The 26,195-nt window shown below is 43.8% G+C and overlaps 1 protein-coding gene and 1 long non-coding RNA gene across 2 annotated transcripts; one reads left to right on the top strand and one right to left on the bottom strand.

The window, feature by feature from the left end:
- Nucleotides 1-300: 300 nt before the first annotated feature.
- Nucleotides 301-8,405, bottom strand: LOC117097509. Its single transcript, XR_004442972.1, has 3 exons — nucleotides 7,289-8,405; nucleotides 4,165-5,001; nucleotides 301-3,244 (listed from the first exon to the last, which is right to left on the bottom strand). It is a non-coding gene; the product is annotated as an uncharacterized LOC117097509 (long non-coding RNA).
- On the top strand, nucleotides 4,693-7,859 carry TCF21 (transcription factor 21). Its single transcript, XM_033235409.1, has 2 exons — nucleotides 4,693-5,418; nucleotides 7,315-7,859. The coding sequence occupies exons 1-2, from the start codon at nucleotides 4,969-4,971 to the stop codon at nucleotides 7,402-7,404; spliced, it is 540 nt and encodes a 179-aa protein (XP_033091300.1). The 5' UTR covers nucleotides 4,693-4,968; the 3' UTR covers nucleotides 7,405-7,859.
- Nucleotides 8,406-26,195: the final 17,790 nt, after the last annotated feature.

Genomic DNA, 26,195 nt, shown 5'->3' with positions numbered 1-26,195 from the left:
TCACACTCAGTACTTTCCTGCAACTCTTGGTTCCTCAAAGCTGAAAGCACCTGCTACAAGGAAATAATCCCAAAGAGATAATCACCCAAAGGAGCCTTTGATTCCAGTGCCTCCATACAGGAAGGAGGCTGACAGCAAGTTGGCCTGTATTTTTTTATGCCCATCAATAAACTATACGTAACATATAAGTGCATTAAAGGGGTCTCCCATACAACCTAGAAGATTTATTCTTTTTGGGAAAACTTGGGAGGTTTTGCTTTCAAGCTTTATTTTAAGATACAGACTAGTCATCACTCAAGCCAGTTTTTCTAAAACTTTATTACAGGGGAAAGTCTCTGGCATACATTTCTAATACAATATTCATTTCATGTGGCAGCCCTTTCTTTAGCAGTGCCAACAGAAAGGAGAGAAAATACATGAAACAAGAGAATGGAGACAAAGGTCCTTGCATGGTACCTGACTCAGGAGTCGTTCAGTCCTTTTCTCTCTCTTTCCTAACACTGACAGAGTCTAATAAAATTATTCTAGTATTAGACAACTTAGGAGGACATTAAACTGGCTTTGCAAAATTTTTAACTCTCTTGGTCTGCCTGAGTTTTCTCTGGCCCACTTACACCTTAGGGTAAACTCTGACTTTCAAGCACATAGGCTTGGCTGCTTTTAAAGCTGTATAATGGAACATATGAAATGCAAGATTAACTCTTGGATTCAAAGAACCATGCAGAATCTTTCTCTAGACTTTATTGTTGTTATTTGCCAGTTTTAAATCTTAGCACTGTGGCATCTTATCTACAATTCACTGAATTAAATGTGAAAAGAGGGGGTTAGGGTACACTGAGCATGCAGAAGACTTCTGATTACTGAATGGATTTATACCATCCAGGATTTATACCATCTCCCAGCTGGTGCCAGGTAAAGGTAGCAGCAACACCCAGCATCACTATTATTGACCTTCTTAGCTAGCCACTAAGCTCACTAGTGCTATATTCACTTTAGCTGCCAAAATGTAACAGGCCAGCACCACTATAATTTAGAATGAGCAAAGAGAGGTAATGCTCACTTTATGAAATAAAGTTAAAATTTAATGAAACAAAGTCAGATTTTGATAAGCATATAAGTGGGAGATAGACAATAATCAATCAGCAGCCAACAAAGGGTATGGAGATAATTATGTAAAATCAAAAAAGAGGCTCCTGACTGGGCACGGTGGCTCATGCCTGTAATCCCAGCACTTTGGGAGGCTGAGGTGGGTAGATCACCTGAGGTCAGGAGTATGAAATCAGCCTGGCCAATATGGTGAAACCCCACCTCTACTAAAAATACAAAAATTAGACAGGCGTAGGGGCAGGCACCTGTAATCCCAGCTACTCGGGAGGCTGAGGCATAAGAATCTCTTCAACCTGGGAGATGGAGGTTGCAGTGAGCCTAGATCGTGCCAATGCACTCCAGCTTGGGCGACAGAGCAAGACAGACTCCGTCAAAAAAAGAAAAGGCATCAACTTGCATAGAAAGTTGGCAAATGTTTGAAGTGGTGGTAGTTACCATCAAACAAAATCAATAAAACATCTGGAGGTGCTAATTAGAAATGAAGAAAAAAGAGAATGGGCAGTTTTGCCGATTTGCCAGCCTATGTTTCTCCTGACCAAATGATGAGTAGAAAGAGAAAAGGATTAAAATTTAAATTTAAAGGCATATTTTTCCCCTGAGAAAGATTATGTAATGGCATGTGAAGTCAGTTCAAAGGAAGCCTATGATGTTTTCCTTCTCATAAAAAAAAGAAGCAAATTATTCCATCCAAGTGCAACTGAATCAAATTTGAACTTCCTGTAAATGTATCCGTTGATAAACCAGGATTTAAGTTCAAGGGTACATTCCATGCCTAATCTTCATTTTACAGCTTTCGGAGATAAAATTTCCTTAGCACTAAAATCTTTCAAAGACAGTCGTTCTTGCAAAACAAATTGTTAGAAGTGAGCAGCAAATTGGCCAGATGCCTCTGGGGCATAACTGCTTCTTAAAAGTCAGGTAAGAACTTTTAGAAATGATCTCATACTTTCAAATCACTAGTTTTCTGTGTCATGCTTTGGAACAGAACTAGTCAACATACCAAAAGGGTTAACACAGCTTCTCAAAAGTGCTTCTCTTCTCACAGAATACAGTTTACATTTTGGGAGAATTTGGCACAGCTTAAGTTACAGCTTAACTGATTTGCTCAGTAGAATCCAACAAGAAGTCATTTGCCCCACCCATTTGTCCCTAAGTGTTTATTAGCAGGGATAGACACAAAATGTTAAAAGAAAAAAGTATTTTCCATGTGAATATTCTTTCTCCAAGACTTCAAATCAAGATACATAAGCAAGCATTCTTCAAATCTTACTCCCAAACTGGAAGCCATCTTTTACAGAATTTTAGAAACACTCCAAAATGTATTATCAGCCCACTAGCCTTTCTCAGCCTAAACGTCTCACTGCAAGATAAATGGACATGAGACTTAATTATTTCTTATATGGCTATAAAGAAAAATAATTGCTAAGCATAAAAACCAGCCTATGACATGAGGCTAGTTTTACACGCTTCCAGAAATTGGTGCTTTTAAGTTTCCAACATTGAAAAACATACAGACAACAGAAATCTTTTCAGTGGTATGTAGTACTATGATTGTTATCCCCCTAGACAGCCTGAGCAGTCCATTAACTAAGGTGTAACAGAGAACCAGAGCCAAAAAAAAAAAAAATGGCTCCAACAAGAAAAATCACAGCTTAATAGCCTGGTATGCAGTAAGGCCATAGTTTGGATTTTTATAATAATTATCACATTCCAGAGCCCAAATTAATTATTTGTAGTTATTTTGCAGATATCTTAGTAGCTACGCACACACACACACATTTCACAAAGTATTGGCCAATGCCCATTTTCACAGAGCTCTTTACTCTAAAAATAACTTTAACTTTCATGTTTTACCAAGACTGAGAGAAGGGAGAGCAAATCAAAGGAAACTAGTTGGGGAATTAGTAAAGAAAATTTTAACAGGCCTGCTGGGTGTTCTCTTACTGCTGTCTTGAACTTCAGATGAAATTATTATACTTTCTGTGTTGTAGTACCGGGTCATTTGTACGTGAAGACAAAGGCAACTTCAACTTGATATTTCTGTCAACCCTGCTGTGGGAAGAGTCCTTTCCTGGTTTATAACATCAATCATTCTCACAATAAATCTTAGACTGGATGTGGTCATTTAAATCTCCACCTGCACAAACAACAGAAAATAAGAGAGCTCATAAATCTCTACACTGGTGATTAACAAATTTTGGATCCTCAGAGAAGATATTATGGAAGAGGGGTCACTAATTCATTAATAAAGACTGATTTGCTGACAACCTGTTTAGTTTACAACATAGGGGGAAAGCAAACAAGACCCTGCTAGCAAAACAAAACGTTAGAGGTTAGTGAATTCCCAGCTGAGCCTAGGATTAGAGATATGATATCTTAATGTAGGAGAAGCCTTTAGACCCTAAGACAACCACTCAGAAATCACTCTCACATTTTGCTCCAGCCCAACTTCAATGCCTACCTGCAAGGGAAGAAAACCTGGCAAAGAAATTGAAGAGAGATTTACACCTTCGGTCTCCCTGGTTTCATTGCATCAATTTCATCCAATCCCTAGGTTCTGCTTCCCTGTGATTTTCTACCTACTTCCCAAGAGACTTTCTTATTCTCTAGGAAAGATGGCTCCAGCTGGGGTTAAAGATGGAAAAGAACCTTTCTCAAAAGGATAATCTTGCTTTGTGTTTTGTAGTGTCAGCTTCATGTGAGGAACACTGGCACCAAAGAGGCTGGAAGAGGACAAAGACAGCAGCATTGAAAGGGATGGTGCATCACAAAAAGTGCCAGACAAGGTGATGTCTGAGAGCAACTAAGACTCTCAAGGCAATATTAAATGCATTTCTAGAAAAAAAAAGAGGGGAAAGTTTCCACTTATTAGGAAAAGATGATCAACTAACATAATATTTTCCACACACTCATACTGCCCTATCTCATTCCCTACCCACTCCCACTAAGCTGTGTGTGTTGGGTTTGAGCGTGCAAATCAAGTATGTTTGTGTACACATAAGCAGTCCTTTGATGTCTTGAAAATGATCAGGTGTATGTGAAATTTTTTATACTTACTTTTCCATCACCATAAAGATTCTAGGAAGCACTTGTCTTCATTTATCCTGGGGAAGGTGGAAGGAGATCTTGGTAAAGCCTTGGAGTTTTATGAGATGTTGGCAGGATGCAGTTGATACTCCCTGTATCTTAACTCGTGTTTTCTTGGGAGGAGAGAGGGCATGGAGTGCTTGTGAGATTCCTAGGTGGAAGGCCCAGAAAGGGCCAAAGGATCTAGTCATTTTTCTAAAGTTCTCAGTAACAACCAGCTGTGACGTCTTAAGAGGGAAAGAAGGCCTTTTAGAGATGGACAGGACATGATTCTCCTCAGCCGGCCACAGTTGGGAGAAGGTGGCTGGTAAGTACATGATGCGGTTGAGTTGATTTACATTACAAGTTGCAAATTAGGGTCTGTGCAGTGAGTTTCCCTCCGGTTGTGAAAGGGGTCTAAGCGCTTTGCTGGGGCCTGGCAGGCCCCTCCCCTGGCTGCAAAGATCCGCCCCTCTATTCCCCAGATAAATTCCTAGTGTCCACCAAATTCCTCAGCGCTCGCTCACACTCCTCTACGGCCACGACTCTGGGAGTGGGGAAACAGAGAGCCGGTTCCTCTGCTGCAGAAGTCCCCTAGGTTCCTTCTCACAACTCTGCGAAGGGGAAAGGGTTGTGAAACCCAACCAGACCCCAACTCCAGCTCCCAACAGGAGGTGGCTGCGCCACACTCGGGAGGCCCCTTGGTTTCAGGGTCTCTCTCTCTCTCTGTCTCTCTCTCTCTCTCTCTCTCTCTTTCTCTCTCTCTCCCTCTCTCTCTCGTCCACTCCCCCAAACATGTCCACCGGCTCCCTCAGCGATGTGGAGGACCTTCAAGAGGTGGAGATGTTGGAATGTGACGGGCTGAAAATGGACTCGAACAAGGAATTTGTGACTTCCAACGAGAGCACCGAGGAGAGCTCCAACTGTGAGAATGGGTCTCCCCAGAAGGGCCGCGGCGGCCTGGGCAAGAGGAGGAAGGCGCCCACCAAGAAGAGCCCCTTGAGCGGGGTCAGCCAGGAGGGGAAGCAGGTCCAGCGCAACGCCGCCAACGCGCGAGAGCGGGCCCGCATGCGAGTGCTGAGCAAGGCCTTCTCCAGACTCAAGACCACCCTGCCCTGGGTGCCCCCGGACACCAAGCTCTCCAAGCTGGACACGCTCAGGCTGGCGTCCAGCTACATCGCCCACTTGAGGCAGATCCTGGCTAACGACAAATACGAGAACGGGTACATTCACCCGGTCAACCTGGTGAGTGCCCCCGGGGCTGCCGCTGCAGTCCAGGCTATCCTGCAGTCCAGGCGCGCCCGCAGTCCCGCCAGCGGTGGGCGCGAGTGCGCGCGGGGCTGGGAGTGGGGGTGCGGGCGTGGCGGTGACTTACACACCTCGGCCACCGCGGGCCTAGAGCCTCCAGGGACCAGAGGCGGGCGGTCTAGACGCGGCCCTCGCTCTCTGCCCTACCAGCCCCCGGAGCGGGAGTGATTTATGCAAGGGTTTGACGTGGCAGCCCAATTAAAGGTTTGCAAGTGTATTGAGCTGGCACAGAGGAGGGATCCCTCGCGCCCGCTCCAAAGCCATCCTCCCTGGGGTGGAGTGGCTGTTGCGGAACTGAGAACACTGACAAGACCTCACGCAGAGGAGGCATTTTATTAATCCTTTTTTCTTCTTTTAGCTGAGAGTGGATTTTGATTTTCCTTTCCTTGTAAATAAAAACACCCACCTCCGTTTCTTTCACAAGCATATTTAGGACCATTAGATAAGGACACATCTATGGCCCCCTAAATTGTCAGTGTAAGCCCCCAACCGCTTAAATATTCTGTGCTTCTCCTATAAGTGGATTAGTATTTTTAAATCCTAGAAGTTCCAGTTATTATCAGCAAAATCAGTAAATCCTCACTAGTATGAGTTTAATAAATATTAAAATAGGTCACTCTCATCCAAGGTTTAAGAAAAGTTACCTTTTATCTTAAAAAGTAATGCCCATTGAGCCTAACTTTTTTAATACAAAAAAACTGATAATCATCGAGTCTACTTTCTTCTCAAATGCATTTTACTGTTTAAGAAATACATTTTAATTTTTTTATTTGATTTTATTTTAAAACTTCTAGGATCTAAAGAAAAACAATAATAACAACTTACTAGGACCTCTGTTTGTATATGATAAGAATGAGAGATTTTTCCTCTTAAAAGGCAAGTCTTATCAGCCAGCACTAGAGCAGTAGTGAGAGAGGTCTGAATTGTCTTCTCACCGAATTGGTTTCTGGAACTGAGGGAGAAGAAGATGCAAAACTACATTTTGCCATGAAAAATAGTTTTCCCTCCAACTGAAAGTTTGGGTTTTTTTTTTTTTTTTCAATGAGTAAATAGCTTTTTAAAATCTTCACCTAAAATGAAAGTGTTGCCTCGAATATTTACAACTGTTACTCTCTTCATCTTTGAATAAGAAACTTAAATGAAGTTTATTATAAAACAGCCCGGAGAAAGGAAGAGAAAGCATGCTTTCTCAGTCCAGCACGAAGACGATCTTTTAAAATTAAAAGTCAATGTCGTTTTTTTAGCTTTTTTCTTTTTTTCCTTAAGAGGTGGTGATTAATTTAGAAGTTGTAGTCAAAGCCGCTGTTTGCGATGGAAGAAACGAAAGTCGGGGCTAGGGAAATAGATGGTGATGAAAGACGATGGAAGCGACAGGGCCCTGAAACCCGACCACCACCTCAGAAGAGAGGCCAGAAGGGAGCTTCGCCCCGAACTCGGTGCCCAGCAGGCACAAGGTCATTCTGGGCTTCCCCGCTCAGGCTGCCAGAGCGTCTGCTTCCAGGCAGTGCCACAGCACCACCCACTCTCGGCTTGCCCAGGGCTTCCTGCATTGGGTCTCACAAGGAGCCCAGTATGAGCCCTTTTGGCTCTCGTTCTAAAAGACCACCATCAGCACCACCACTACGTCGAGCTGTGACTTGGCGCCAAGGCAGCTTTTTGCTTTATGCAGCCGCGGGGTGCGCTAGGACCGCGAGTAAATTGCAGAGATAATCAATCGGTCTCTCCAGTGCACTGCCTGCCCCCACCGCCCCCACTCCTTTCATCTCTGGCCCGGAGCCTACCCCACCCCTCCGCCACGGCTACTTACCTCCTCCACCTTCTTCTTTCCCGCAGACGTGGCCCTTCTTGGTGGCCGGGAAACCCGAGAGTGACCTGAAAGAAGTGGTGACCGCGAGCCGCTTATGTGGAACCACCGCGTCCTGACCTTGGAGGTGCGAGTCTGGGAAAGGCGCGCTCCCGGGGGGAGCGGGCCCCGGGAAGGCGACCCCTGCCCTCCGTGCTCTCTGTCTCTGCTTCCCCCTCGCAATGCTCCTCTCTCTGTCCCACCCCGCGAGAACACTTTACAACGACGAGGAGATTCGTTTCCAAACCAGAGGAGATCAATTGTACTTGCAAAGATTCCCATCTATTTAACTTTATTAACTTCTACCGTGAATGACTCTGCAAGCCTTGCTGGTCCAAGTGCAATATGTAATTATAAATGTATAAATAGATAAGAACCTATCAATGTATCTTTTGTACAATATGTTGTAAAATGTAGATCATAGGATAGCTGACTTTGACAGTCACATTTATAAAGTAATTCACTTAAAGATATATATTTTTTTCAAACAAGTTTTGCTACTTTTGAAAATAAATCTTTCTTTATATTGCTAAAAGCTCTGACATTTTTGTGTGATTTTTAAAAATATTTGGAATAGAAAAGTGGGAAACTATGGGGAAGCTTGATAATGAAAATGATTCTTTTAAACATCAATCTAAATTCTAGAGATAGAAGAAAATTGCATATGAGTTTCATAATGAAGATGCAGGTTACGTTTTTTACTGAAACCTTAAAAAGGAAATATGTCGGTTACTTTTAAGGACAATAGAAATTATGTAACTGTAAACAAAGAATGGGCAGTATTAAAGTTATCCACAGTTACACAGTTCAAGAGTAAAAACGCACCAGAAAAAGGAAATCCAGCTTTCATGGATTCCACAGTCTGACTGCTGACAGGGGCGAGAAAGTAAACTCCACCTTTCGTCACCTTCCAGGTGTGGGTATGGCTGCAAACTAGTGAAGAAATAATAGAAGCTATGGAAGATGTAAATTCCATAACCCTTAGGGTGTGTTTCAGGATTTTCAGAGTTCTGCAGCATACATTATCTACATTTCATATTAATAATCCACTAATTAATTCTAACAACAAACCTGCATGCCTGCCTTTTGGTTGCGGTTAGCGGGCGCGTTTAGCTCCCACCACGACTTCCGGCGGACTGGGTTTTAATTTAAACATTTTCCAGGCTACGGAACAGCTCCTAGGGGAAGATTAAGTTGAGATAAACAGAGAAGCAAGGCAGAGAAGCCTGGGACCCGGCTCTCTCACTGCCCCTGAGCAGCCCGCGGCGGCCGATGCGCCAGATGCCACCGGGGCTGTTTAATGTTCGGGGTTATGACCGCAGTGTTTACAAGACGTCTTCGGTTATTTATACTGTTATTCCTCGCAGAGAGCCTTGAAACTTCCGCTTCATTTGTTCTTTCTTTTCGATTTTTTACCCTTTTTTCTCGGCTTAGTTTGGTACCTGGAGTGAGAGCTTCTCCGCCCTTCCACCAACCCCACAGGCCGCTTCTCGCTCCTCGGGTGGAGCCCTGCCTGGCCATAGAGGAAGGATCCCGCTAGGCTGGTCCCGACTGGAGAAGCTGCTCTGCCAGGTGTGCTCTCTGTCAGTTATAGTGACCTCATTACCAAGGGGTGGTGACTACATTACCAAGCGCAATTCCTCATTCTCCAAGGGCTGAGAACTTCGGTGACTTCATCCGCCTGTCTGTTTGCACATGGAGGACTTCTCAAGATATCAGGATACCCTTCCATCACCCCACCACCGCCACCCCAACTTGACTTTCAAGAACAGATTTCAAGCTCTGGCCAGAGTCCCGTTCCTCCAATTCATGTGTTCTGTCCTTTCTACCAGAGGGATAGAGTCCATGCCTCAACCTATCCAGAGTTCAAATCAAAGAGTCCCTAGTGTGATTCAATTGTTCGCCTTTCACATATCGCAGATTTTCCAATCTCCCACTCACGTTTTTACAAAACAAATGCGCTAAATTCTGAGGATTCCAGGCAGGCCGTCCACAGAGAAATAACTTTTTCTTGCTCACTTCCTTGCAACGCCAATCTACACATGGATTTTTAGAAAGTCTTCATGGCTGTCTATAGTTGCCTATCAATAATTTGAAGCCTTTGCTTTAGGCAGGAGGCATGTGGCTATGAATAGGGAACACATAGCTTTGACCCTGGTTCTGCATCCAGCTAGCTGTTTCTTGAAAGAGCCTGGATCCTCAGTTTTCCCATCTCTGCAAGCAGGGATAAAGGTGATGAGAATGATAATAATCATTATATGCAGACCTTCCCCTTTCATCTTACAGAGCCTTAGTGGGGCTCAAATGAGATTGTATCTGGAAAATCCCTTGGTAAAGGAAAGATTCCATGAAAATGTCAGTTACTTTTACTAAGTGGCAGGTGGTGAACTATCTGTGCCTAGAACCAAACTGAAAGTGTCTCAGGCAGGAAGCTCCAAGGGGTGTATGTTTATAGCGTCCAGGCAATGATCTTTTTTCTTTTTTTTTTTCCATTAATGAAAATACCTCTTTTTGGTATCTATTGACTCTTTCTCTCTCTCTGTCTCTGTCTCTGTCTCGCCTTGCACCTCTCCCCAATATTCTCTAAATTTGTCCAGAACTTTCTTTTTCCTAGAAATCCAGAGAGGAAAGTCAGGGCCTGGCACCTGCAGGTAGGTCGACACTGGTGATGAGGCTGCCCAGTCCCATCAGGAGCCTCAGCCAAGGAGAGGCCTGGGCACACTCAGGTCCCCATGGTTGCCCATTGAATGGAGTGAGGATCAAGGTGAGAATGACTGGGTGGTGGCTGCCACTAGCCCAGGAACATGACAACACGACCACACCACACATGCCTCCAACACACACCCACAGTCTAACCATCTCTTCTTCTCAGTGGGCCCTTCTCCCATTCCAGATCATCAGCACACCCACACCCAGCATAGGTCTCTCTCCTCTGGTCTTCCCAGAAGGGTAAAACTCCCAGCCTACCCTGCTCCAGCTCCAGCCCAGGTAGTCGGTGTGTCTCAATTTGAATAGGGGGTGAGTAGCTTCACAGAAAGAATGGGGAACTCCCCTGGCCTCAAGTCAGTATAGTTTGGAAGTTGGGAGTGGGGGGTGCTAAGGGTGGGGAGTATCCTGCCTGTGACCTCTAGGTTATGAAAACTATCTTAGAAGGTGCTTTTAGAAAGAACCAGGAGAACAACCAAAGCATCTTACAGACGCCTAAATGGAGAATGAAGTGTTTCAAGTAAGAGAGTCTGCAAGTTCTCAGAAGCAGACAGATATCCAATCTGGCCTGTAGCCAGGGAAGTCCGAAGTCCTCTCTCTCTCTCTCTCTCTCTCATTGCTTTCATGACTTTACAAGCAACTCAGGATCCTTCTAGCAGGCTTTCCCACTGTCAAACAGAGACTTCATTCTAAAAAGATAAGTGATACAGAGCTCCAGCTCCGCTGGCTCTATATGTTTACTGATTAGTGGAAAACACTGACCAAGCAGACTTTTAAGCCAGTGGTTCTTCAGTATCACCTAGACACCTCTACCCTCCAGAGATTCTGAGTCCAGGAGTCTGAAGTGGGCCCCAGGTGATGCCAATGCTGCTGGTCCCAGGACCACATTTTAACAATCAATGTTTTCAGATTTCTCATGAGGAACACTGCTTAATGCAGTGGGAAAGAATATTTCAGAGAGGAATTTTTTCTTAAAGAAGCTGCATATTCTGGACTCCAATTTAGTTTAATTTTCTATTCACTCCAGGATAGCACGCAGTGGATTCCTAATTCTTAAATGCCATTCAGTCTGGACTTCAAATCACTTGTCTTCAGAAAATAAAAGATTTGTTCCACTCGGGTGTGTGGACGTGGATGCACTCATCCTGTGTTCTCAGACAGATTTCAGTCATTAGATGATGTTTTTAAGTCCTGAGTGGATTAAAGCCAGACTTCTGTTGGCTGCGTTGCGACCTCTAAGGGAGAGAGAAATCTGGGGGCCCTGGAATCACGTCCCCTGCAGGAGAGTTCCTTTGTCCATTCTCAGGCCAGAAAAAATCTCCCCATCACTCCAGTGCGAGTGGCTGACTTTGCTCTGGTCCGGTACTGTATGCGTCGGGAAGTCGGCCTGGAGTTCGGGTTGCAGGGAAGCCAGGGCTGGGGGGCAGGAGTGCTTGGGGAGCTCGCGGCCAGCGGGAAGCTGAGCGCAAAGGCGGAGGAGGGAAGCAGCCTCTGAAGCGTCCCCGCCTGGGAGAAGAGTTTTTGGAAGTAGGTGAGACGGTGAAAGAGTTCTGAGCCCCAGCCCGAACAGCCTCCTTTCTGTCCCTTTCCGGGTGCAATCTCCCGGCCAGCGGGCTCGTGTCTCGCCGCAGATCCGCTGGCTCAGGGATGAGGCGCAGGGCAGGTTCTGGGTTACATCCGCACACCGCGGGGAACCCAGGTGCTAGCGGGGCACAGCTGTCCTGCCAACATCCTTTCTTAGCTTTGCATCCTTCGCTCCAAATGCTGGCTCTGTCCTTGGAAACTCGCTGGTTGCCAACAGCATTCTTCAGAGTCCGCCGGGTTTCCTCCAGGCGTCTGAGAGGAACACGCCTTTGATCTTTGGGTCTGGGCAGGCTGCGCGGGCCCACCCTCCTACCAGTTCACGGAAAGATTAACCACCTCCAAGGACTATTTAAGAGCCCCTCCCAGGGCCGAACGGGGAGAAAGGGTGGGAAAGGGAGGAGAGAACATCCGTTTAGAACGCCCCAGAGTGATGAGAACAGACTTCTCAAAAACAATGTCAGGCGGTCTTTTGTACCCAGCACTCAATGTAGTTGAATCATGAATGAATCATTAACTCTTTGAGGCTTTAATATAGATAAGATGGGGCAAAATGGCAATGGGGCTGTTGTGGTTAAATTGAACTTGAACTTGAACCTCTTACGTTGAAGTCTGGGTGCACATTTAAGAAAAGACTAAAGCAAGTAGGTATGATGGGACTGGGTGAAATCAGGTGGCGGTAGATTGTTGGCAGCACTCAAGAAATATGCTCTCCCGTTTTCCAGTAAAATATATTACTAAATGTTAATTTACATGGCCTGTAGACTAGAATCTTTAGTTTAAAAGTTTCTTTTGTAATGAAAATGATTTGAGGCACTAAGTAGTTCACACGATCTTATTTTAAAATTAATCCAGTTGGTGATGAGGAAGTAACGTATTGCTTTTCACAGATGTAGGTAAGACCCTGGTGTAGTGGAAAGAGCTTTTGACTGAGTCCTTGGACAAGATATTATTTTGTATTTTTTTAGTGATTTTATATACACTAATTAATATTGGTCCCCCCCGCTTCTTCTGGTCACTAAGTTACAAAAGTGCCTGAAAGGATGATATGCATTTCCCCTAGTTGGCTAGACAATAGTAAACAATCATTGAATTCTTATAATCCAATGGCATCAAATCACCTTGAGTGTGATTAAAACAGATTATCATTCAGATCTCTTCTTTCTTTAGTGAGATCTCACCACCTTATCTACTGTGGGTCCTGTCCTTATTTCTGTATTTCAGCACTTATCAACTTAGTGATAATAGGTAATTGTTATTTTCTTTCATTTCTGTTTTTCTCTATCTCTTCTAGCTCCATGAAAGCAAGAACCACGTCTGTTTGGTTCCTTTTATTTTCTCAGCACCTACCACAGTCTCAGGTACACGGTAAGTGCTCAAAGAGGAATGCACAAAGCTTAATGATAAGCTTCTTAGAGATACCTGTGTCTGCTGAGTGAGGTTATGTTGCACTTCGAGGACCATAGACTGGCTTAAATATATTGTCTAATTTTAATTTCAGAATTTGGTTATACACCATAATACTTAAACATTTAACAGACACTTATTCCATAGTAAAAATAAATCTATACAGGAACAAACACGATCAATCTTGTTGAAGGGGGATTAATATGAAACATTGGTCTGCATGACATCACACATGGATTCTTTTTTTCACAATAAATCTCAGACAAGGGTCCATAATAAGCACAGTGTCCTTCAAAACAATATGTCTTCCACCAGCATTCTGACCATTGCTGAGAAACAGTCACCTCTAAAGTTTTCTGCTTGGTTCTTAGGATCATTTACTAATGAATTTCATCTAGCATTATTCATCTTTTATAGTTTATGTGAATGCCACCATCTTCTGCTGCCCTCAAATCTCTTAAGTTTAGGCATCCATCTCCCACTCAGTAGCTTCTTCCCCTATCATTTTTTTTCTTTTCTTTTCTTATTTTTTTTTTTCTTTTTTTTAGACAGAGTCTTTCTCTGTCACCCAGGCTGGAAAGCAGTGGTGCAATCTTGGCTCACTGCAACCTCCACCTCCTAGGTTCAATCAATTCCCCTGCCTCAGCCTCCCAAGTAGCTGGGACTACAGGTGCACATCACCACACCCAGCTAATTTTTGTATTTTTTTAGTGAAGATGGGGTTTCATTATGTTGGCCAGGCTAGTCTCAAACTACTGACCCCAGGTGATTCACCCATCTTGACCTCCCAAAGTGCTGGGATTACAGGCAGGAGCCACTACACCCGGCTCCCTTTTTATTTCTTTTCTTTTTCTTTCTTTTGTTTCTGAGACCAAGTTTCACTCTTGTTGCCCAGGCTGGAGTGCAATGATGAGATCTCGGCTCACTGCAACCTTCGCCTCCTGGGTTCAAGCGATTCTTCTGCCTCAGCCTCCCAAATAGCTGGGATTATAGGCATCCACCACCACACCCAGCTCATTTTTGTATTTTTAGTAGAAACGGGGTTTCACCATGTTGGCCAGGCTGGTCTCAAACTCCTGACCTCAGGTGATCCACCTGCCTCAACCTCCCAAAGTGCTGGAATTACAGGTGTGAGCCACTGTTTTTTTTTTTTGTTTTTTTTTTTTTTTTTTAACTATCATACTTATCCTCCCTAAAAGAAAAACTCTCCTTTTCTATACAGTCACAACACTTCTGACACCAAATGTGTGGAGTTTTCCCCCATACAAATGGATTCTCCAATTCTCTGTGGACACCAACTAGGAGTCCTACAATTCCATTCTGATGCTAACTCCTCGCTAATTTGCTATAACAGCTCACAAACACTTATTTACAGTTATTAGTTTATTTTAAAGGATATTGCAAAGGACACGGATGAACTAGTTTATTATTTACAGTTACTAGTTTATTATAAAGGATATTGCAAAGGATACAAATGAATAGCCAGATGAAGAGGTATATAGAGCAAGGTTTGAAAGGGTCCTCATCATGAGATCTTCTGTTCCCATGGGGGCAGAGTGTCCCTCCCTCCCAGTAAGAGGGTGTGTTCACCAACCCAAAAGGTCTCTGAGCCTTGTTGCTTAGGGGTTTTGTGGAGATCCCACTACATAGTCATGATTGATTAAACAATTGGCCATTAGGGATTGAACTCAAATTTCCAGTCCCTTTTGCCTCTCTGGAGGTGAAGTGGGGCTGAAAATTCCAACCCTCCAATCACAAGGCTTGTTCCTCCGGCAACCAGCCCCTATGCTGTAGCTGTCTATGGACCATGCAGTGATTCCAGCCACCAACCATCTCACTGGCATGCAAAAAAAAAAAAAAAAAAAAAAAAAACAATTCTTATCACTCAGGAGATTCCAAGGGTCTTAGAAGCTCTTGTGCCAAGAACCAGGACAGAGACCAAATCTATATTTTACGTTATATCATCAAATAATATTCTCCAACAAGGAATAAAAGAAATCTAAGACATCTCTAAATCCAGGAGAATTTTTAGAAACTAACAGGATCATATAGTTACATGGAATAAAAATCCATTCAAACTGGCTCAAATAAAAAGGGGAATGAGGTATTGTAAAGATAGTCCAGGGAATCTGGCTGACATCTCCTGGCAGAAAATAAATTGTAACTGGGAATTAGGGAATATCTCCCGGGAAACTGAAAAGTTAGGAGGGAAACCCTCTCCTCTCTGGAGCTGGAGCTCTCTGGGCCCTTGTCTCTGTTTGCGCTGTCAGTCTTTTGCATTTTATCTTCTGCAACCTAATTTTCTGTGCTGGCTCACTTTCAACTGCTTCTGAACTATCTGTTTCACATAGGTTTGGTTTATTAAGTTGCTGACTGTGGCCCCAATTCTACAAGAACTGAATTCAGTTGCAAACTCAACTATCCAAAGCTTACATCTCCACATCTTTTGAATTTGAATTTTCAAGATAGGGACCACTATTGACTTCTTCTAGAAGGCTCTGGTTAGATTCTCCAGGCAGTTGTATGCCTCTTATCCCATCAGTTGTAGTTAGCAGGAGATAGATTGGCTGTTGGCTGGGGCAGCTTTTTGCAATGTAGGCTTTGAATGCAACAAGAATCTCAAATCAGTTTGCTACAAACATAATATAATGCCATAAGGGCTGGGATGTCTACATATGGACCACCTGGGTTTATTCTGCTCCTCCAATGGAGAGCAACATGTTTTTGGAAAAAGGCCACGTTCTTAGGTCTTATTGTATCTATGATGTGGAGAAGGAGCAGAGATAACAACAACCAAACAAATTCATATAACCTAAATGACCTACTTTATGGACTAGAACAATTTTATTGAGGAAATCACTAGCACTTTTTAGCCAGTAAAATGTTATTATAAGGCACATTTAAGAAATACCAGGACAGGCCGGGCGCGGTGGCTCAAGCCTGTAATCCCAGCACTTTGGGAGGCCGAGACGGGCGGATCACGAGGTCAGGACATCGAGACCATCCTGGCTAACACGGTGAAACCCCGTCTCTACTAAAAAAAAAAAAAAAATACAAAAAATCAGCCGGGTGAGGTGGCGGGCGCCTGTAGTCCCAGCAACTCGGGAGGCTGAGGCAGGAGAATGGCGTAAACCCGGGAGGCGGAGCTTGCAGTGAGCTGAGACCCGGCCACAGCACTCCAGCCTGGGCGGCAGAGCGAGACTCCGTCTCAAAAAAAAAAAAAAAAGAAAAAAGAAAAGAAAAGGAAATACCAGGACAGACTCAGCTTTCTTAATCTTTTTCATCCATTTGCATTCACGAAGCACATGTATAGACGCTATCATATTTCATCTTCAAAACAACCCTGACCCAGAGGTATTATTATCTCACTTTTTTAAATAGGCCAACTGAAACTCAGAGATGGAAAATAAGTTACCAAGAGCTATATGGTGATAAAGCAGCAGAAAGCTGAGTATAGAATTCTTGTATTTTGTTGAAACTGCTTTGAATGTAGGAGGGCCCCTGAATAAAAGAAATTTTAAAAACTGTAACCATACAAAGGAAAGAAATACTTCCAAGAAAAGCATGACATTAAGCCTTTTTAAAATTAGAATTTGAATTTTATACTTTCTTAAGGATCTCTTTTAGACTTATTTATAACTTTATTTTAATCCTATATTGCCATTAAGGATACATAAAAGGAAAATGTATGCAAAATAAACTAGTTAAAATATTCCAAAAATTATTTTATATTCAGAGCCTAATTCATTCTGAATCATTTAGTCAATCCCAGTCATGAAAGTCTTGTGATTTTTTATTATGTAACAGTTTTTGTTATAGAAGAAACCGCTCTCAAACCCAATGACTTAAAAGCAATGCGCTTTAGTTGTTACTCAGGAGTCTTTGAGTCAGTTAAGAGGGTCTGCTGATCTGAGCTGAGCTCTACTGTTCTTGCTGGGGCTTGCCCATACATTTTTGGCTGGCTGTCTATTTGGCTAGCTGGTCAAGAATGGCCTCACTCACATGCCTTGTGGCTGACCGGTTACTGGCTAGGGTATGAGGAAAACTGAACCATGCATCTTTTTTTGTGTGTGTGTGACAGGGTCTGGCTCTGTCACCCAGGCTGGAGTGTAGTGGCACAATCTTGGCTCACTGCAACCTCCACCTCCCGTGCTCAAGCAATCCTCTCACCTCAGCCTCCCAAGTAGCTGGGACTATAGGCACATACCACCACACCCAGCTTTTTTTCTTTTTTAGTAGAAACAGGGTTTCACCATGTTGCCCAGGCTGGTCTCGAACTCCTGACCTCAAGCAACTCACCTACCTTGGCCTCCCAAAGTGCTGGGATTACAGGCGTGAGCCACTGGGCCCAGCTAACCCCATGCATCTCTAATCATCCCATAGGCTAGTGTGTTCTTGTGGCAACTAGGGAGAGAACAGAAAGACATAAGGCCTCTTGGGCCTAGGTTTAGAACAGGCATAGTGCCACTTCTGCTGTGTTCTATTGGCTAAAGCCAGTCACAAGGGCATCCCAGATTCAAGAGATAGGGAAATAAATTTTACCTCTCAATGGGAGAAGCTACAAACACACTTGGCTTAGAAATGTGGAGACATCCCAGCACTTTGGGAGGCCGAGGCGGGCGGATCACGAGGTCAGGAGATCGAGACCATCCTGGCTAACACTGTGAAACCCCGTCTCTACCAAAAAATACAAAAAACTAGCCGGGCGAGGTGGCGGGCGCCTGTAGTCCCAGCTACTCGGAGGCTGAGGCAGGAGAATGGCGGTAAACCCAGGAGGCGGAGCTTGCAGTGAGCTGAGATCCGGCCACTGCACTCCAGCCCGGGCGACAGAGCGAGACTCCGTCTCAAAAAAAAAAAGAAATGTGGAGACTGTGTAAGTATGGAAATTTAGAACCATTTTTATAATTAATCTACCATACAAAAGTTTTTAAAAAAATTCTTTGGTCCTACTGAATAATTTTCCACTTTGAAATGTGAATATCTAGTGATTTACCACCCATTTTTATCTTCTGGTTTATTAAGAACATTTCTTAGAAGAGTTCTCTGTTATCTCTGTAATTTTCTTCCAAGCAACTTGATACCCATTCTTTTTTTTTTTTTTTTTTTTTTTTTTTGAGACGGAGTCTCGCTCTGTCACCCAGGCTGGAGTGCGGTGGTGCGATCTCCACTCACTGCTGCAAGCTCCGCCTCCCGGGTTCACGCCATTCTCCTGCCTCAGCCTCCCGTGTAGCTGGGACTACAGGCACCCGCCACCACGCCCGGCTAATTTTTTTTGTATTTTTAGTAGAGACAGGGTTTCACCGTGTTAGTCAGGATGGTCTCGATCTCCTGACCTTGTGATCCGCCCATCTCGGCCTCCCAAAGTGCTGGGATTACAGGCTTGAGCCACCGCACCCGGCTGATACCCATTCTATAGTTTTAATATTGACTCTTTCTTGATATTTTTGGCAGGGAGCACAATGAAAATATCAACATAAATTAGTCGCACCAGGCTTTCTCTTACTTATTCTTACAAATTTGGAGGTTTCCCTGACACTAGTTGCATTGTTTGGCCTGTGTAGTGGGCTAAATGGTGACCTCAAGGAGACCAGATTCTAATCCCTGGAAACCATAAATATTACCTTAATTGGAAAAAGGGTCTTTGCAGATATGATTAATGATTTTGAGATGGAGAGATTATCCTTTGTTATTTGGGTAGGCCCTAAATGCCATCACAAGTGTCCTTATAAGAGAAAGGGAGAGGGGGATTTGATGCACAGAAGAGAAAATTGTGATGTGAAGACAGAAGTAGAGATTTAAATGATGTGGCCACAAGCAAAGAGAGAGTAGCAGCCACCAGAAGCCAGAAGAGGCAAGGAAGAGATTGTCCTGTAAAGCCTCCAAGGGAGCTTTTCTGTGCCTACACCTTGATTTCAACCCAGCGAAACTGTCGTTGAACTTCCAGCCTCCAGAACTAAGAGAAGAGTAAATTTCTGTCAGTTGAAGGCACTAAGTTTGTGATAATTTATTAAGGCAGCCACAGGAAACTAATACAGCATGTGTTAGGCAATCCTTTGCATGTATCTCAGTAACCAAATATTACAGGATCATCTACTTATTGTTTACTTTTTTTCTTATGCCCCAAAAAGCACTTGGATGTTAATTTGTGAGAAAATCTGGAATCACAGATATCCTTCCAATGGCAAATGCCTTTGTTACTACACATTACTTCTCTATTTCCATTACTTTCTATGCATAAAATAACTTTTTTTTAAATGTGGAATCAGAGTATAATCTTTGTAAAGACATTCTTTAACTGCAGTTAATTCCATTATAGGTCCAACAATACAAATCATTGAAACAAAGAGACCAATGTTAAGATGCACCTCGGTTTTAGAAATGCGAAAACGGGCCAGGCGTGGTAGCTCACATCTATAATCCCTGTACTTTGGGAGGCCAAGGCGGGTGGATCACTTGAAGTCAGGAGTTTGAGTCCAGCCTGCCCAACATGGTAAAACCCCACCTCTACTAAAAATACAAAAATTAGCCAGGTGTGGTGGTGTGTGACTGTAATCCCAGCTACTCCGGAGTCTGAGGCAGGAGAATTGCTTGAACCCAGGAGGCAGAGGCTGCAGTGAGCTGAGATTGTGCCACTGCATTCCAGCCTAGGTGGCAGAGAGAGACTCCATCTCAAATGTTTTTAAAAAGTGAAAATGTGGGGAGAAAATGCATCTTAGAATGATGATGTATGGTACGCCATTTCACTCTGAGCTGGGCTCTACTTTTGTTGCTGGGGCTTGCTCTTATATCTGTGGCCGACTGGCTATATGCATCATCACTGAGTGGCCACTGTATGCATGACCCTGTGCTACACATTGGAAGTAGCTGAATGAGAGGACATGTTCCTGATTTCCAGCTTGGGTCTTCCTCAGAAGACTCGATCACTTTTCTGCAAGGACCTGGCAGGACAGGGCAGTCTTGTGTTCTGAAAACTGCCAGCTGTGCCAGTTTCCAAAAGGGTCAGCTACCAGGACATGCTGGCTGTCCATCTTGTACTCTAACACTAGGCTACTGACACCTCAGCCTGCCATTCATGCAGTTAGCCCAAAATGGAGTACTCCCACCTGCCTCTATCCCAGACTAATCAATTAACCAACAGTGGGCAAGTATCTGAAGAAGTTATTCCAAAAGATCCCTCTCTGTCTCTAAGGTAGTTGTCCTGGAGGATTTTATTTTCCCAAGGCTGAAATTGGACTCTGGCCATTTGGAGATGAGCTATATACTGTGGGCCATCATTCTGCTACATGGATATGGGCAGCCATCTTGTAAATATGTACTTTTGGTCCTAAGTGAAAAATTTTTTAAATATGATAGCTGTATTCACAGAAACTTACCTCCATTACTAGAAAATCAACTCAAAACCTATGAATAACAGACCATCAGAGTCAGAGCCAACTCAGTGATAGCTGAGCTTACTTTTCATTCCCCACCTACCAAGGCCCTCTGCATCATCTTAGGGATCATCCCCTCAAACAGTTCATCAACTTTCCAAACCTTTTTGTCTCCAGAACCTGTCTTTTGCATTTTCTTCTCTTTCAAATCTTATACATTAACTCATAAATTATATAATACTGAATTCCACTTTCTCAATATTTCATATCAGGTACATTCAATTTATTAGAATAAGGTTTTTAAAAAGTAATATTTCCTTTTTTTTTTTTTTTTTTGAGACAAGGCCTCACTTTGTCATCCACGCTGGAGTGCAGTGGCAGGATCTTGGCTCACTGCAGCCTCTACATCTTAGGCTCAAGTGATCCTCACACCTAGCCACCCAAGTGGCTGGGACTACTGTGTGCTACCTTGCCTGGCTAATTTTTTAATATTATTTGTAGAGACAAGGTTTCTCCATGTTACCCAGGCTGGTCTCAAACTCCTGAGCTCAAGCGATAAGCCCACCTTGGCCTCCCAAAGTGCTAGAATTACAGGCATGACTCACAACACCAACCAAAAAGTGATGTTTTCAAAAGCTCTTAGGCAGACTTGAGTATGGAGGCTCTGCCATCTAGCTGCTCTGACCCCAAGCAAATCCTTTAATGGAAGCTGATCATAATCCCAAAAGACACAATCCCAAATGCTATAAACCTGAATGTTGGAATCCCAAAAGATCAAAATCTCAAAAATATAATTCTGAAAAAAATTTAATTTTTTAAAAGATTTACTTATACTTTTAAAAGGGGATTTACTTGAGAAGCATAAAAATGCAACAGAAGACTTCATAGGCCACTTTACATAATAAAATAGGCCATAATAATGTATATATTTCTGCAAGCATAAACACTCAGGTATACTAACAATAGTCACATGGACAAAACAGTTATGAGCAGACAAATTGTATTCATAAAGAAGTAGGTCAGAAAAGGAAATGGATCAATGCATATCACTATGGTTGGTAGTTGAGTGTACCCAGCTTCACAACTGTGGTCATCTGAAATACCATGATGAACAACCATAATCTTCTGATACGATCAATTAAAAACTTTGATGTGTCACCACCACATACATATACAGTTACCCTAAGAGCTGAGATCTTGAGAAATCTTATCTTTCACAAATGCAGAGGTACAAAAGAACATCTATTCATTTATTGAAGAAGTTTTAACATTTTTATGTACATGCACAATGCTTACACACAAAGGCAACATTCTGATAATGGACCTTCAGGGAGTCAAATTTGCAAAACATGTATAAAACAAATTAGAATGCTCTAAAAGTCTCCATACAATTTATACCTCCAATACTGGAAATGATGTGAAGATTAAATACATAGCATGTAGAATTATAAAAAATAATGCTGACAATTTAAAATAGTGAAAATTTTTTTAAAAAAAGGAAAAGAAAATTAAAAAACTAAAAAGAAAATTCAGCATATAAAAAAGTATAATATAGGGATAGATTTGGGCAATTTGCATGGAGATGGTTCAAAAGAGCTTGTCAAATATGATCCAACTCTCCTGTGGTGGTGATTTTGGGGATTTTAGATATTAGGAGTTTAGAGTTTGGGGATTTTGCTCTTTCAGGATTTCAACATTAAGGATTATGGTATTCAAAAATGTGTCTTTTGGTATTATGATCCAGACTGTCACTTAATCTCTCTGTGCCTTGTTTTCTTCACCAGTAGGATTTCTAAAGTTCCTTCCAACATTAAAAACAATTTTTTAAAAGTCATAACTCTAGAGAAAAATCCCAAGGTTTTTGAACCAGACTATTATTTGACCTGGTAAATACCCCACCCAGTCTCAACTGTATGCAGCAGGAAGTCTTAAAAACTAGTTAGGACCAATACCAAAAAGAGCATGAGATTGCTTCTAAGACTGCCTCTCTCTCATTAGAATGAATTCATTTTCCACATTACATAATATTTAGGGAAAATCCTGAAACGAATTATACATTCACATCTGTTTAGTTACTGTTATGACCCTAGTGAGAGGTGACAATGTGCTAGCAGCCCTCACTCTCGGCACCTCCTCGGCCTTGGGGTCCACTCTGGTGGTGCTTGAGGAGCCCTTCAGCCCACCACGGCACTCTGGGAGCCCCTCTCTGGGCTAGCTGAGGCCGGAGCCGGCTCCCTCTGCTTGCAGAGAGGTGTGGAGGGAGAGGCACGGGTGGGAACCAGGGCTGTGCGTGGCACTCTCAGGCCAGCATGAGTTCCGGCAGGCGCAGGCAGGGGCTCGGCAGGCCCTGCACTCGGAGTGGCCAGCTGGTTCCGCAGGCCCTGGGCAGTGAGGGGCTTAGCACCCCAGCCAGCAGCTGTAGAGGGTGCGCCAGGTCCCCCAGTAGTACCAGATGCGCCACCTTTAAGAACGGTAACACTCACCACGAAGGTCTGCAGCTTCACTCCTGTCAGTGAGACCATGAACCCACCAGAAGGAAGAAGCTTGAGACACATCTGAACATCTGAAAGAACAAACTCTGGACTACCATCTTTAAGAACTGTAACACTCACTGGGAGGGTCCGCAGCTTCATTCTTGAAGTCAACAAGGCCAAGAACCCACCAATTCTGGACACATTTTGGTGACCCAGATGGGACTATCGCCTATTGCCAAGCGGTGAGAATTTCGTCTATCACAGTGAGACTTTCACCTATCGCCAAGCAGTGGGACATTGACTATCGTCGAGTGGTGGGCACCAACGGACCCCTTTTGCTTGCTATTCTGTCCTGTTTTTCCTTAGAATTCAGGGGCTAAATACTGGGCACCTGCCGGCCAGTTAAAAGCGACTAGCATGGCCGCTGGACTTAAGACACGGCTGTCAGGCTTTCTGGGAAAGGGCTCTCTAACAACCCCCGACTCTTCGGAGTTGGGAGCGTTGGTTTGCCTAGAATCAGCTTCCGCTTTTCCTGTACTTCTGGGCTGAGCCGAGGGTCGACTGAGAAGAAAGCCATGCAGCTCTGGAGTCCTGACAACAAGTTGGTTGACCCTGTGGCCATGAGCGGAACTCTGGAAGGCATGTTGCCCAAGAGAGACTCACCCATCTATTCTATCTACCCTTACCCTTGCCCCCTGGGTCCTAATGACTGCCAGACAAACTTCCTCTCACCTCTCTTCTCTGAGGTTAGTCCCACTTCTAAAAATCACTCCCTGTCTCTGGTGCTTTTCTAGTTTCTCCTGTAAGAATGACTTCTAGTATAAACTCCAAGACTTTGTTACCTTCTTTAGGCACCTGGACTCACCAATCAGAAAGACAATTTTTGCCCGAAGCCCCATCATAAGGGGACTACCTGGAATTTTAGGGTCCCTCCTTAGACTAGCAGGCCTAACAAAAGCTATTCCTGAAGCTAGGATATGGGGATCCTCAGCAATTGTATCCTTTGTATTCATATAAGTGAGGACAAAAGGTGTCACTCTTCCAACCCTGGAGATCCCTTCCCTCCCTCAGGGCATGGCCCTCCATTTCATTTTTGAGGCATAACATCTTTATAGGACAGGGGTAAAATCCCAATACTAACAGGAGAATGCTTAGGACTCTAAAAGGTTTTTGAGAATGCATTGGTAAGAGCCACTAAATCTGATTTTTCTCGTCTGGGTGGACGGGCAAGGGTGCAGGTTTTTGAGAATGCATCGGTTAGGGCCACTAAATCCTACCTTCCTCAGTCCTCGATGTGGTCTGGGGGAAAAAACTAGTGTTTCTGCTGCTGTGTTGGTGAGCGCAACTATTGCAGTCAGCAGGGTCCAGGGACCGTTGCTGGTTCTTGGGTAGGGGCTGTTTCTGCTGCTGCATCAGTGAGCACAACTATTCTGATCAGCAGGGTCCAGGGACCATTGCGGGTTCTTGGGCAGGGGGAGAAACAAACCAAACCAAAACTGTGGGTAGTTTTGTCTTTCAGATGGGAAACACGCAGGCATCAACAGGCTCACCCTTGAAATGCATCCTAAGTCATTGGGACCAATTTGACCCACAAACCCTGAAAAAGACGTGGCTCATTGTTTTCTGCACTATGACTTGGCCCCAATGTTCTCTCTCTGATGGGGAAAAATGGCCACCTGAGGGAAGTAGAAATTACAATACTATCCTGCAGCTTGACCTTTTCTGTAAGAGGGAAGGCAAATGGACTGAAATACCTTATGTCCAAGCTTTCTTTTCATTGAGGGAGAATACACAACTATGCAAAGCTTACAATTTACATCCCACAGGAGGACCTCTCAGCTTACTCCCATATCCTAGCCTCCCTATAGCTCCCCTTCCTATTAATGATAATCCTCCTCTAATCTCCCCTGCCCAGAAAGAAATAAGCAAAGAAATCTCCAAAGGACCACAAAAAAAAACCCCAGGCTATTGGTTATGACCCCTTCAAGCTGTAGGGGAAGGGGAATTTGGCCCAAACTGAGTACATGTCCCCTTCTCCCTCTCTGATATAAAGCGGATCAAGGCAGACCTGGGGAAGTTTTCAGATGATCCTGATAGGTGCATAGATATCCTACAGGGTCTAGGGCAAACTTTCAACCTCACTTGGAGAGATGTCATGCTACTATTAGATCAAACCCTGACCTTTAATGAAAAGAATGTGGCTTTGGCTGCAGCTGGAGAGTTTGGAGATATCTGGTATCTTAGTCAAGCAAATGATAGAATGACAGCCGAAGAAAGGGATAAATTCCCTACCAGTCAGCAAGCCATCCCCAGTATGGATCCCCACTGGGACCTTGACTCAGATCATGGGGACTGGAGTCGTAAACATCTGTTGACTTGTGTTCTAGAAGGACTAAGGAGAATTAGGAAAAAGCCCACGAATTATTCAGTGATGTCCACCATAACTCAGGGAAAGGAAGAAAATCCTTCTGCCTTCCTTGAGCGGCCTGACCAAGCCTTTTTTAAGGCTTCCTTGAGCCTTAAAAAAATATACTCCCCTGTCACTCAAATCACTCGAGAGTCAATTGATTCTAAAAGATAAGTTTATTACCCAATCAGCTGCAGATATCAGGAGAAAGCTCCAAAAGCAAGCCCTGGGCCCTGAACAAAATTTGGAGGCATTATTAAACCTGGCAACCTTAGTGGTCTATAATAGGGACCAAGAGGAACACTTTTGCCCAAAAGCAAAAGTGATATCAGAGAAAGACCACAGCCTTAGTCATGGCCCTCAGACAAACAAACCTTTGTGGTTCAGAGAGGACAGAAAATGGAGCAGGCCAATCACCCAGTAGGCTTTGTTATCAGTGTAGTTTACCAGGACACTTTAAAAAAAACTGTCCAATGAGAAACAAGCTGCTCCCTCATCCATGTCCACTATGCCGAGGCAATCACTGGAAGGTTCTCTGGATCAGAAGCCCCCCAACTAGATGATCCAACAACAGGACTGAGGGTGCCCGGGGCAAGCACCAGCTCATGTCATTACACTCACTGAACCTAGGGTATGCTTAACCATTGAGGGCCAGGAAATTGGCTTCCTCCTGGACATTGGCGTGGCCGTCTCAGTGTTAATCTCCTGTCCTGGATGACTGTCTTCAAGGTCCTTTACCATCCGAGGAATCCTGGGACAGCCTGTAACCAGGTATTTCTCCCACTTCCTCAGTTGTAATTGGGGGACTTTGCTCTTTTCACATGCCTTTCTTGTTATGCCTGAAAGTCCCACACCCTTATTAGGGAGGGATATATTAGCCAAGGCTGGAGCTATTATCTACATGAATATGGGGAGCAAGTCACCCA

This window comes from Trachypithecus francoisi, unplaced genomic scaffold (assembly GCF_009764315.1).
Source record: "Trachypithecus francoisi isolate TF-2019V2 unplaced genomic scaffold, Tfra_2.0 Lachesis_group15, whole genome shotgun sequence".
Classification (NCBI taxonomy): Eukaryota; Metazoa; Chordata; class Mammalia; order Primates; family Cercopithecidae; genus Trachypithecus; species Trachypithecus francoisi.
The sequence above is the reverse complement of the archived record's forward strand: the minus strand, read 5'-3'. Positions and strand labels throughout refer to the sequence as shown.

Coding starts and splice junctions, on each gene's coding strand:
- TCF21 (XM_033235409.1), top strand. CDS start 4,969: ATGTCCACCGGCTCCCTCAGCGATGTGGAGGACCTTCAAGAGGTGGAG. Junction 5,419..7,314: donor ACATTCACCCGGTCAACCTG/GTGAGTGCCCCC, acceptor TCTTTCCCGCAG/ACGTGGCCCTTCTTGGTGGC.